At 42.4% G+C, this 12914-nt stretch overlaps 1 protein-coding gene across 1 annotated transcript; it reads left to right on the top strand.

Moving 5' to 3' along the window:
• Positions 1–632: 632 nt before the first annotated feature.
• On the top strand, positions 633–12391 carry akr1a1b (aldo-keto reductase family 1, member A1b (aldehyde reductase)). Its single transcript, XM_080033422.1, has 9 exons — positions 633–766; positions 5505–5600; positions 6087–6206; positions 6772–6923; positions 7629–7824; positions 8673–8872; positions 10177–10249; positions 10390–10476; positions 12091–12391. Exons 2-9 carry the CDS (start codon positions 5520–5522, stop codon positions 12154–12156), a joined length of 975 nt encoding a protein of 324 aa, XP_079889548.1. The 5' UTR covers positions 633–766; positions 5505–5519; the 3' UTR covers positions 12157–12391.
• The last annotated feature ends 523 nt before the right edge of the window (positions 12392–12914 follow it).

The raw sequence follows: 12914 nt of genomic DNA, 5'->3' as shown, positions 1-12914 counted from the left end.
TGAGAAGTGGTTTGACGTCCCTGGCGTTTTCACTCTAGGACCAGTTCGTCGAAATGCGAAAAGATGTAAAGTGGCGGTTTTAGCCACTGAATCCAACATGGCCGACTTCCTGTTGATTTTGGCCAATGACATACAATGGCATTTATGTGCGCCTTGGGCCATTACATGTTGTCCGGTAATTTCAGGCTTCTAGCCCAATTTTTGAGCATGCATTTCCTGAAAAACAGTTTTCGGCCATAGGGGGCGCTATTTGTGTGCACAAATCCTGAACCACTGATACATTGCAATTTTTTGCAGGTCTGACATGCCTGCAGAGTTTTACAACTATTATACTAGGGGAACTGGGTGAAAAGTGCCGTTAAACCCTAAGAATAATAATAATAATAATAGGGAATAATAATAATCACGGCGATTACAATAGGGCTTTCGCACATGTCTGTGCTCGGGCCCTAATAATCACACCGATTACAATAGGGCTTTCGCACATGTCTGTGCTCGGGCCCTAAAAATATATCTAGCCTATGCATCTCTTCATAACTGAGGCAGGATGTCTTGCCTGACCACCATGGATATCACAAGTCTGGCAAGTGGGTTTTTACCGGAAATAGAAGAGGGATCATTCCGGAAAGGGAAATGTCACCAAAATGAAGTGGTGTTTTTGAACATTTGGACGAGAACAACACTCTTGCATACCTGCCCTGCTTCGGAGGACTACAAGAAGAGGTCCTCGCTTGAAGAGGCAGCTAGGTTTATAAGTCCTGAAACAGTAAGTTGTTGATCTAAACTGGGAGGAGGTTATCTAATTTCACATCTGAGCTGAACCGGTCATATCATGCGCTCATTGAAATGTCAGCAGCTCATAAAACACGCGCTCCGTCCTTTATGCTTTGACGCTGGACAGCGGGTGAGTTATGGGGTGATACCTGACAAACGGCTAACTTTATAATAATGAGTTACGATAGGTAACCCTGGGTCCAGTAACATTTATTTCCAGGAGGAGCTAAAGCTAGCTAGCTGTTTTTTTATTTTTTTACCGGAGCTGGACGTTCTTCCATTTCAATAACAGCCCGTTGTGCATATGAACACCACACGTATTCTCCACGTCTGAATATATTTCTTTTTTTAAAGTCCATGGTCCGAAAACATTGTCTAACGTTAGTAGCCTCATTTCAACACATTGCATCACTCTTTGCTTGCTAACGTCTGTTGATATCAATGAATGCTAGCGTTATTTCGGTACTAGCTGTGAACAGGTCGGCAGTGTGACTGAGGTGTGGCTGTCACGCGACTCCAAACAAATCAGCTGACCTGGATTTAGGAAAGATGTTGAAAATGTATTACAGTTGAAGCTAATGCATGAACATGTTTTTAATTGTAGAAGAAAGCAGCAAAACACCTTTATTATTTTTTTTAAACACATAGCCTACATCAAAGTCACACAACGATAGATTATTGTTTCAGAGCTCCATCTAAGTTGTTAAACATATTCAGAAGAACTATAGACATTAGTTCTAAGCAACAACTAAGCCAAAAAGGGTGCGTTTTAGATCATCAGGGGGCCTGGTTCATCTAAATGCAGCTTCAAATAGTCTGGTTCTGATTCGAGGCTGTCTGTCTGATTCACTGGGGCAGGAAACAAAGCGTTAAAGGTATTGCCAACTGGAGATGAAAGCAACAATGTTTCCTCTAAATCGTGTCTCATTATGTATCCTCAACTCTTGCTTTTCTGTTCTCAATGATAAAGAAAGAGAGAGCCCTGTTCTACTCATTGCACTGATGTGGCTGCTGAGGCAAACAGCTGAGTCTGTGGTAAACACCAGGATGTTGAACTTGGCCTGTATTTCTTTGTATAGTCCTATGGCATGGAACAGCTTTGAAACGGTTATTGGTCAGTCTGGTGACTTTTGAGGGGAAATGTAAAGTCAGCACTTCCTGCTTTTTCTTGGACAGTCAGTCACTTACCCACTGGAATATGACGGACGCCTCTGTGCAAAAGCAACTACAGAAAGGGGCAAAACACTTCACCCTGTGTAGATAGTTGAATGTTGCTGTTACATCTCATGTGGCTGGTTCTCCCATTGTAGGTATACAGTTAAAAGATGCATTCACGTTGGGAAAAAATGTATTATCACTGACTGTGTCTGTAAGTTAATTGGTAATGGGAACGCCCCCGATTAGGAGGCCAACTATAATAGTGTCAGTTTGATGTGTGTGTGTGTGTGTGTGTGTGTGTGTGTGGGGGGGGGGGGGTGGGTGTAGTTTGTTTGTATTGTCTGTAATACAGTAATAATGACTGTAGGACATTTCTCAACGGGGCTGTAACTACTAGGCAAGGCAAGTTTATTTATATAGCACAATTCAGACACAAGGCCATTCAAAGTGCTTTACAGGGGCAATATTAAAATACATAATACACATTAGAAAAGTGAATGAATAGAAATAAAACATTTAAAAGCTAATGAATAAAAATAGAACATTTAAATACAATACAATTGCAGGTTAAAATGGAAACAGAAAAGTCCTCAGACTTGATTTTAAAAGAACAGAGAGTTGCAGCAGACCTCAAGTTTTCTGGGAGTTTGTTCCAGATATGTGGAGCATAACAACTGAAAGCTGCTTCTCCTTGTTTAGTCCTAACTCTGGGGACTGTAAGGGTGTATTCACACTGGGAAAGTCCGCTAGTTCACTTGCTTTGGTCCAGACCAAATAGAGTTTAGATTTCTTTTGTTTGGTGTGGTCCACTTTCATATTGCCCCTTTTGCAAGTGAACCAGCATTACGAAGCAAAACCACACGTGATCTGAGGTTATTCATTCATTGGACAGACATTCTGGGGTGGAGAGAAACAGGAAGTACGAAGTTAAAACTGCGAAATATATATCATTGATATAATATGGGGTTAAAAATAAAAAAATGGCCTACATCTAACCTATAAATAAAGAGGAAAAACATCAAATTATTGTTGTTTCATATGGTTATAATATGTAGCCCTATGTCAATGCCACGTTATGTGGCTTGTAGCCTACGATGTGAAACATCATTTTTACTGTATTTTTGGTGCTGGAAGCGCGTCACGCGAGAAGAATAGGCTCAAGCTGACACTCTGCTGATTAACCTGTGTATCAGCTGGGTCGGCGCAGTTCAGCTCCAGACTGACACGGGGATAGTATTGACGGTCCCGTACATGGGAAGCAAAATAAAAACACACACTTCTTGCGCAGCGTGACCCTGTTGGCACTGTGCGAGAGACGCCCCTCTCCTTCATCTGATCGCTGAACACATTCAGCATGTTAATGCGTCCTCTCGATCAAATGTAATATATTGTTCTGGGCTCCCGGTCAAACCACAACTTATCGTCCTAACAATGGCGACAACAACACTTTCCCATAATGTGAAGCTGACGGCAACTTATTAAAAAAGAAAAGAAAGAAAAGGCACAGTGCCTCCTGCATTTGGGTCGGATCGAGTCCGGACAAATTCACACCACAAACAAACTGCAGCAGAGTGCGTTTGGAAACGCACCGAGACTACCTCTTCAGCTGGGTCTCGGAGCGTTTGTTTGGTCCGCCCCCGAGTGCGATTGCTGTATTCACACCTGTCTGAAAGATGCGCACCGAAGGCAGAAGTGCATCTGAGTTTGTTTCAACCGAACTAAACACGGCATGTGTGAATACACCCTAAGTCAGGGGTGTCAAACTCATTTTGGTTCGAGGGCCACATACAGCCTCTCTGATCTCAAGTGGGCCGGACCAGTAAAATAATGGCAAAATAACGTACATATGTCAACTCCAAATCTCTAGCTTTGTTTTTCAGTAAAATGCTTTATCACTCAGCCTACATTTGTAACCTACATTATCATGGATCACAAGGGATCTCTGTACCCCCCAGGAAATGTCTTAGTAAAGGTTGCTGCTGGCCATGGGAATAGGAGGTGCGGCGCGAAGTGCCGCAGCAAAAATTTTGGGGGTATTTTGCTCAAAGATGCCAATATACGCACTAATGAAATAAACAATTGTTTATTTGAATACACAAATACAACAGGCACTGACCTTACAGTTGTCCAATTTTGTTTACTATATGTACAGGGACACATTTTGTGCAAACATGCAGACAGTACAAAATTAAATTAAATAAAAGTGCAACTTCTACTGTTTTGATTTATTTTTAAATACAGAGGTTATTTGTTGTTTTGGAATTCGTTTTTCCCAATTTAAAACATAAAAATAAAGCAGCATGGAAAATTAGGAAATAAATCTTGTAGGCCTACACTAGCATGCTCCTGCTCGTTTCGCGCGTGCAGAGCCGCGGACACATCGCGCTTGCTAGTACATTAATTGTTCAGCACTAAAAATATATATATATTTTTTTTGGGTTTTACTTTGCCATAAAGCACTGGAGGAAACATTAATAGCGGTGAAGCAAGATTGCCATTTACCATTTCCCATGTTGCTGAAATGTGCTTTTTTAAATTTTGGCTGCCCCCTAGCGGCTGGAGTGAGCATTTTGGTTATTTCTTTAAAAATTCATATCTCCTCACAGGAATGGGCTAGAGACTTACTTTTTTTTTTGAAATGCTCATAAATGTGTGCTCTACAAGTCGCGGGCCAGATTAAATCATCTCGCGGGCCGGATCCGGCCCGCGGGCCGTATGTTTGACACCACTGCCCTAAGTAGACCTGTCTCAGACGACCTATGGGCTCTGGACGGTTCATAACGTATCGGCAGATCAGTAATGTATTTCGGCCCTAAACTAGTGAACCTTTGACCCTTTCCTCTCTGATCATTTACATGCAGTACTGTGTTTTTAGTTGCCGTACTCTAAATGGACTTTCCTTTTTATCTCGTGTGCCCATAATTGTCCTGCTGCCTATATTTCTGCATTGTTGAATTGATGTCCTTTCTTCTTCTTCTTTTTTTACAGAGACCACGTTTTTAACTCCTGCCATTCTCAGTGTGTGGCTTTCAGCTAACATGTCAATTTTATAGAATGTATAGTATTGAAACAAATTGTACATTGCTACAGCAATACAGCTTATTATGCACAGTTTAGGGCAGTACAATCCTCCTACAGTATTTATTTGAGTTTGACAAACTGCTAAAACTGTCTCTTCCTGGTGTTGATTTTAGGCTACTTGACAGTTGATAACTCTGTTGACTGACTCAGTAATATGATTGTTGCACACGTGGCAGCCTTCCTTTGCCTCACTTTGCTTGTGGCATTTGGACAGTGAAAATAATATTTATAATGATATGCACACGAATGTTCGTCAACTGAAATAATTGGTCTAAAAAAATGGCAAAAGAAAAGAAGGGGAAAAATAAAAGCAAATAAGGCAAACGACTGAATCATTTTTACCGAATAATTATATATTTTTAAGATGCGATCAAAGTAGGTTATATTGTGCTTTTGATCTTTCACATCCAATTCTTTGCTACTGCAGCTTTAAAGACGTGAGTAAAGCAACAGCTCTCTCCACTGACTGTATCCTGCTCTCTTCCTTTAAGGTGCTCGTGAGAGGCATGAATGACTTTGCAGTTCTCAACACGGGGAGGAAGATGCCCCTCCTCGGCCTGGGAACATGGAAGAGTGAGCCAGGAAAGGTATTTAGAGCCAACACTCATTATCCTTCTTGTCATTTCTCACTCATGTCGCAACAACAACCAATATGGCATTCTGCTCTGCACTTTCAGATCCCCTCTCCACTCACCTTCTATCCAAATGATGTGGAAATATATGGTGTCATTTCAGTACATAGAATGTCACTTATTATGCGGAATGCACCTTTTCATGGTTATATTTGTCTGATTGGAACATGACTGTAAATGAAGGCTGAACTTTATACAGTCAGTGAGGCAGGGCAGCTCCTTTGGTTTAAAAGAGATGAATGCATCTACCAAATATCATATGCATTGCCAACCAAATTTGTGAAATCTGTTTTTAAACAATGATTGTGAAAGAGAAAACGTGTACTATTTTAACATAACACCTTGCCAACTGATCGCCATGCCTGCAAGCAGTCTTTAGCGCAACCTTTTTGAAGTCAGTGTTTCATTTGAACAGTTTGTCCTATTCTGCCACTGTCACAGGTGAAACAAGCCGTAGTTTGGGCCTTGGAGGCTGGCTACCGCCACATTGACTGTGCATCCATCTATGGCAATGAGGTGGAGATTGGAGAAGCCCTGCAGGAGACGCTTGGCCCTGCCAAGGTAAAACACCATCACCAAACCTTAGTAGAAGCTCAAAGTGTACTGCTCCATAATGTAAAATGACACTCCTTTCAGGATTGATAGATAGATAGTATGGTTCAGTAAGTACTTGGCCAGATGTTAAGATATCCGTCTTTCAGTTTTCACTACACAGCTGTCATATTTACAGCAGCAATATTTGTATTGCTGTTACCATAGTTATCATAATGATGTTTTATATTTTTCTATCGTCTTGGGCTTTGAACAGTTTCTTGAATCTTACAATTGAGCTGCACATTTTTAATTCATTGAATCAAATGAATCATAAGTCAAAACGGGGCTACACTTGGCTGAATTATAAAAGCTTTAAGAGGTAATATAAAGAGCTGTTTGGGCAGCTTAAAGAGCCAGCTCTTGTTGGTGAGCCGATCCAAATGATCCGGCTCACTAAAAATAACCGAAATTCCCATCACTGGTGGAAATGAGGCATAATGTTCTGAACTGTCCAGGCCCCATTCAATCCCTACATGAACATTTTAAAACACTTCACTTTTTTAACACACTGACATGTGTCTGTGTGCTCCAGCCCCTGAGACGGGAGGATGTCTTCATCACGTCCAAGCTGTGGAACACCAGACATCACCCAGAGGACGTGGAGCCGGCCCTACTCAAGAGCCTCAAGGACCTGAAGCTGGAATACCTGGACCTTTACCTCATCCACTGGCCCCACGCCTTCCAGTGAGCTCAACACACACCTACTACCGTTTAATGAGCACATGACTTGTTCTCTGAGAATAACTCCTGAAATAAGGTTTTAGTGGACATGTTGTTTGTAATTGTTCAATATAAAAAACAATGAAGTTGGGAGCCTTTCTTCTTCCGTCCATATTCTTACTATGTAGACCCTCTAGTGAAACATGCAGAGGGCCATATAGGAACGCTGCCTATTTCCCACTTTATTTCTCAATCTGGTGAGCTTCATACTCGTTTCTCTCCGGCAGTTCAGTCTGGCCTTTTTTCCTGTCTCTCCGGCTGACCAGTCCAGTGCAGCCCAATCAGGACCCATGTTCTGAATGTTCATCCCTTATAGTGGAAGGCAGCTTCTGATTGGTTCATGTAGTCGTCAGTCAATCTAGCTTTGTTAGACCAGCCATAGCTCAGAAGCGTATTCATCTAACCATGTTGATGGCACAACTTCAGGAACCAATCAGGTGCTGGTCTTCCACTAACGGACGGAAAAGTGGGGAGGGCCCGGTCTGAGTGAAGGATAGATTGACGACTACATGAACCAATCAGGGGACTGCCTTCCACTAAGGGACGGAGTAGTCTCCCAAAGGGGATTGGAGAATGTCCACACTGAGAGAAATGAATGTGAACCTGGCTGTGAGATCAGGCTGGTCGAGTCTTTCTTTTTGAATGTGGCTCCTGCTTTCTATCTCCTAGACGAGGAGACAATGCTTTCCCTAAGGCGGAGGACGGCTCCCTGCTGTATGACCTCATAGACTACAAGCTGACCTGGGCGGCCATGGAGAAGCTGGTGGAGAAAGGCCTGGTCCGCTCCATCGGCCTCTCCAACTTCAACAGTCGACAGATTGATGACATCCTGTCTGTGGCCAGCATCAAACCCACCGTCCTACAGGTACAGGCTGCTTCTCCTCGAGGTAATGATAATGATAATGATGACCAGGTACGATATTTGCGATAATCGATACATCGTGATATCTGTGTAACCGAAGAAGAAGAAAAAAAACTTTCAACAGCCAAGAGGCAGGACTAATGTGTTCATGTGTGTTGACATGCAAAGCTTATCAGATCAGTCAGTGTGCAATCTGTGCATCACAAGCTGGCCAATCGTACATAAAACAATGTATGACAGCAAAAGGGGAAATCTGTTTCACAGAACATGTTGTAGTAAAATATATATAAATATCAATATTTGGAGCTAGTGTATAAATAACATGTCGCAAGAGAAATTACGACAATATCTCGGAATATCCAAATTTTTGTCCCACCCCTAGTTTTCATAATAATAATAATAATGATAATTGATAGGTTTTATATAGCGCTTTATTGCCTAGGCACTCAAAGACGCTTTACAGGGTTCCTGGTTCAATTCGTTCACACACAGTCATACCGGTGGTGGTAAACTACGAGAGTAGCCACAGCTGCCCTGGGGCAGACTGACAGAAGCGTGGCTGCCATTCAGCGCCAACGGCCCCTCCGACCACCACCTCAAACAAACACATTCACACAAGGCAAGGTGGGTGAAGTGTCTTGCCCAAGGACACAACAACCATGACACAGGTGGCCGGGCGGGGATCGAACCGCCAACCCTTGGATCGTTGGCCAACCCGCTTAACCACCTGAGCCACAGTCGCCCATTCATGGCGATACAGGAGTGAATACTGCTATTGCATGCCTCAGGTTTGGGCTTCTGAAAGTCACTGCTCACCCTGGTGTGTGTGTGTGTGTGTTGTGTTGGGGCAGGTAGAGAGCCACCCGTACCTGGCCCAGGTGGAGCTGGTGGCCCACTGTAGGGAGCGGGGCCTGGTGGCCACAGCCTACAGCCCTCTGGGCTCTCCTGACCGTGCCTGGAAACATCCTGATGAACCAGTGCTGCTGGAGGAGCCTGTGATCGCAGCACTCGCACAGAAATATCAAAAGTCTCCAGCCCAGATCATACTGAGGTGATTTTACCCTTCAGATAGCTGCTCACATCTTAGCCCAGTGGGAAAGTCTATTTCTCTACATATAAAAAACAACAACAAAATCCAATGTTAAAAAAGAATTCCGTCCCATCTGCCTAAACTAAACAAACCACACTTATTATTTGTAATTCTCATCAATAACAGACACAACTTGTCTATTTCAAATTGAGTGTTTCTGCATTAAGACGTCTTTTAATTGATTTCCATGTTGCATTAAAGTTCTGTCTAATAGATGCAAAGTGTCACTTTTGGACAGTTCAACAAGCTGTGAATACAGCTGTGATGTGATGCACACTGCTGTAGTATCAATTCAGTAAAGCTGTTGGGGTGAACTAAGCACTTTTCTGCACCTAACAATCATGTATACATTACTGCTTCTAATTGTTTTAAATGATGCTGTAGATTGAGAGCGTATGTTGCTTTCAGGTGTCTGCACTGAATTACAACCAGTGACTATGACGTATCCACTATTTGTTCTACCCTGTTCATGTCTTGGTCTGTCACATTATCTAATAACCAAATGTAGGAAGTTCTCCCAAAAGGGTTGTTTGTTGTGTGTTACTGTATGTGTTTTAGATTTTTAAACTCTTTGTTAGTGGATTAAAAGACTGACAGCAACATCACTACAGGCCATATTAAAAACGTAGCACCAGTCAAAAAATGACCGGCCCAATCAGGGTCTGCTTTCAGACCTCACAATCGGCCCTTATAGTCAAGTCAACTTTATTCATAAAGCACATTTATAACTGCAGAGGCAGACCACAGTGCTGTTCAGTGCAAAGAGTAAAATAATAGACACATATTCATCATGAAATATCATGTAAAAAGTCACATTAAAAGCCAAGATATCATAAAGGAATAATAAAGTACTAGTAGAAACTGCTGGGATACAACATTATCATCTAGAGATGAAGGCCAAAGAGAATATAGTGTAAGGCAGCTTCTGATTGGTTCATGTAGTTGTCAATCTAGCCTCATGAGACTAGCCATACCTCACAAGCTTATTCGTCGATCCATGTTGACGTCAAGGACTACATGAACCAATCAGGGGCTGCCTTCCACTAACGGATAGATATTGGGGAGGGCCCGGTCTGAGTGGAGGATAGATTGATGACTACATGAACCAATCAGGGGGCTGCCTTCCACTAAGGGACGGGGCTAGGACCGTCCCCATGGAGATTTGAGAAAGCCCAGAAGCTGGTCAGATCAGGCTGGTCTCAGTAGGCTACAGGAAACCTTCCAGGGACTGTGTACATTTGAACTCTTGTTTGTTGTATTGGCAGGTGGCAGACACAACGAGGAGTGGTAACAATCCCCAAGAGTGTGACACAGTCCCGTATCAAAGAGAACATTCAGGTGTGGTAAAATGTTGAGCATGTAATGACTTTGAAACAATGACTAAAAGCTACGCTGAAACGGCTTTTGTGTCACATCTCCCGTTAAAAGTCAGTTGTGTTGGCTGTCAGGTGGTTGATCTAATCTTGTCTGTTGTCAAGGTGTTTGACTTTACACTTGAAGCAGAGGAAATGAAAAGTGTGACGGGGCTGAACAAAGGCTGGCGCTACATAGTGCCCACCATCACAGTGAGTAGGCTTCATACCGTTTCTCTCATGGTTGGGATTGATGGTGTTTTATGTTCATTTTCCAGTCACCAGGGGCCTCATTTATAAAGCTTGCGGCGCACAAAAACCTTGCGTAGACGGGAAGAAATTTGCGGGAAAATGTGCGGTGGCAAACGTTGGTATTTATAAAGACATTATTTGCGGAGAAGTGTGCGTATTCCTACGCCAACCTTCGACCATGCGTAGAGCTACCGCAAGGTTTTCCTGACTCGGGGAATCAGCGACACTCAATGGCAACACCACGAAATAAAGCTCAGTCATCAGAAAAACACAGACAAATTATGCTTGGCACCCAATATATTTAGTCAATAAAATATATAAGCTTACCTATAGTTGCGAATATATGGCTACTGTAGTCTATGGCATGCAGTTGTGATGTAGGTTGAATTACTTATCAAGTAGCCTAGGTCTACATGCTTTGGTTATATTTTATAAGTTGAATCTTATAGCACTACTTTATAATAATATCCTATACGTCGGGAGGTGTTTCCGTGAGTGGCCAGCGGGAGAGCAAATTTTAAGAGGTTTGTAAAAAGTAGTTTTGTACAAAGTTAAGCCCAACAGATATTAATTAAAACTGTAATTTCGTTAGATAAAATCATGTTATGAATTTAGCAAATCATTACACACATCTCTTTCCCATAACAATTCACCCTGGAAGATATAACTGTAATCTGACGTTGTTGGAAATGTGTGGATCTCACGGGAGATAAACAATTCTCTCGAATTGACTATAGGCATTATTTCACTTGTCACACCATATTTTATATAGGCCTACATATAGGACTACAGGTATAGGCCTACGCTAATACGTGATATTTCATACAGTACAAAGTTGGGCGAAACTGCTTTACAAAGACTACAACGACTGTGCCAATCATGATATGTGATAAGCGCGCGGGTGTGTATGTGTGTGCCAGTTTCTGCAGCACATGCACGACGTCACAGGCTTTCTTCCTTCACAGTCGCTTTCTTTGCGGCCGCGTTGCCTCCCTTTTTTCCTCATGTCAGTCAAAATTCCGTGCTTATTAAGTGCGTCATCATATTCAGGAGCTATTTAGCATTCGCCATGTATGGTAGATTGTGGGATGAAACTGGGAGGTGAAGTGGGAGGACACGGGGTGGAGATCGTCTGCGCACAATTCACAGCAGGTGGGTATTTATAAAGGGAAGATTGCGTGCAACTGTGCGCCGCACAGTTTCATAAATCTGATTTTTTTTTGCGCAGCACATTTTTGGCTTTCTGCGGACGCAATGTTTTAGGATGGTTTCTACGCACACCGTTATAAATGAGGCCCCTGATGGGTGAATAGCAAACAGATTTGAAAAGCTGCCATGTTGAACAACGGTCCTTATAAGGCCCGGGCCACACATCACACGTCTACTGCTATTGTTATTGATATGTATCATAAAATGACATGATACATCTTCATATTAATGGGAATTATCAAAGGAAAACTGAGAAGTTGTGCATGTGTGGCCGACCACAGACGCAGAAGCACTCCAGAGGTAGACGCAGGATGTGTGTCCCGGGCTAAGGTGGGACATGTATTGACTGTGCTTTGGATGTTGCAGGTGGGTGGCAAACCTGTTCCCAGGGATGCAGGACATCCTCTCTACCCCTTCAATGAGCCCTACTGACCCACTCACACTCTACAACTGCAATTTTTGTGCCTTCTTCAAAAAACCCACATCACCCTTCCACATTTCTAATCAATGTGCCCTGGATCACGGCGGTGGAACTTGTCGTTAGATTAGGTCAAATCATTAGAACATCTCAAGTTATTGTTGGTGATGATGCCTGGAAAAATCTGCTATGACTGTAATGTATACATACTGTATGTGTTATTTTTTAAATAAACCTTTTGTTACTTCACTCTCAGATTTCTTTATTTAGCCCATTTGATTATACTGTATAAAGGTGCGCAGCATTGCCAAGGATTGTTTTCACCCACACAACAGACTGATAACCCTCCTCCCTTCCGCGGGGCACTACCATGGACATACTACAGGTCTAATTAGCTTCACTAGCTTAAGATAACGGTTTATAGCATGGACATTTAAAGAAGGTTTGTAGTAAGCAGTTAAAGCTGGGGTATATGATTTCTGATTGATCAAAGTTAACATGAGCTGACACTTTGACAAATCAGAGCGAGGCTCTGATTCCCTGTTCTTATTGACTGTTGGGACTGTCCATTCACTTTGGTGTAGAGCGTGTCAGGGAGGGACCATAAGAATAAAAAACTAAATACGTTTAAAATTAAGATTATTATTATGTTTTTATTTTAAATTTGATCACAAATACTATATCTGAAGTATTAATAGTTTGCGCGCACACACACGCACGTGCACACACACACACAATACACTTGGTAAAGACAAATGTAATACAAATAAAA

The sequence above is a fragment of the Ammodytes marinus genome (genome assembly GCF_949987685.1).
Source record: "Ammodytes marinus genome assembly, chromosome: 8".
NCBI lineage: Eukaryota > Metazoa > Chordata > Actinopteri > Uranoscopiformes > Ammodytidae > Ammodytes > Ammodytes marinus.
The sequence above is the reverse complement of the archived record's forward strand: the minus strand, read 5'-3'. Positions and strand labels throughout refer to the sequence as shown.

Bases quoted from the DNA above. Each gene is read 5' to 3' on its own strand.
- akr1a1b (XM_080033422.1), top strand. From the start codon at position 5,520: ATGAATGACTTTGCAGTTCTCAACACGGGGAGGAAGATGCCCCTCCTC. The intron at 8,873-10,176 runs GTGATTTTACCC...TTGTATTGGCAG, and splicing joins CCAGCCCAGATCATACTGAG to GTGGCAGACACAACGAGGAG. The intron at 10,250-10,389 runs GTGTGGTAAAAT...TCTGTTGTCAAG, and splicing joins GTATCAAAGAGAACATTCAG to GTGTTTGACTTTACACTTGA.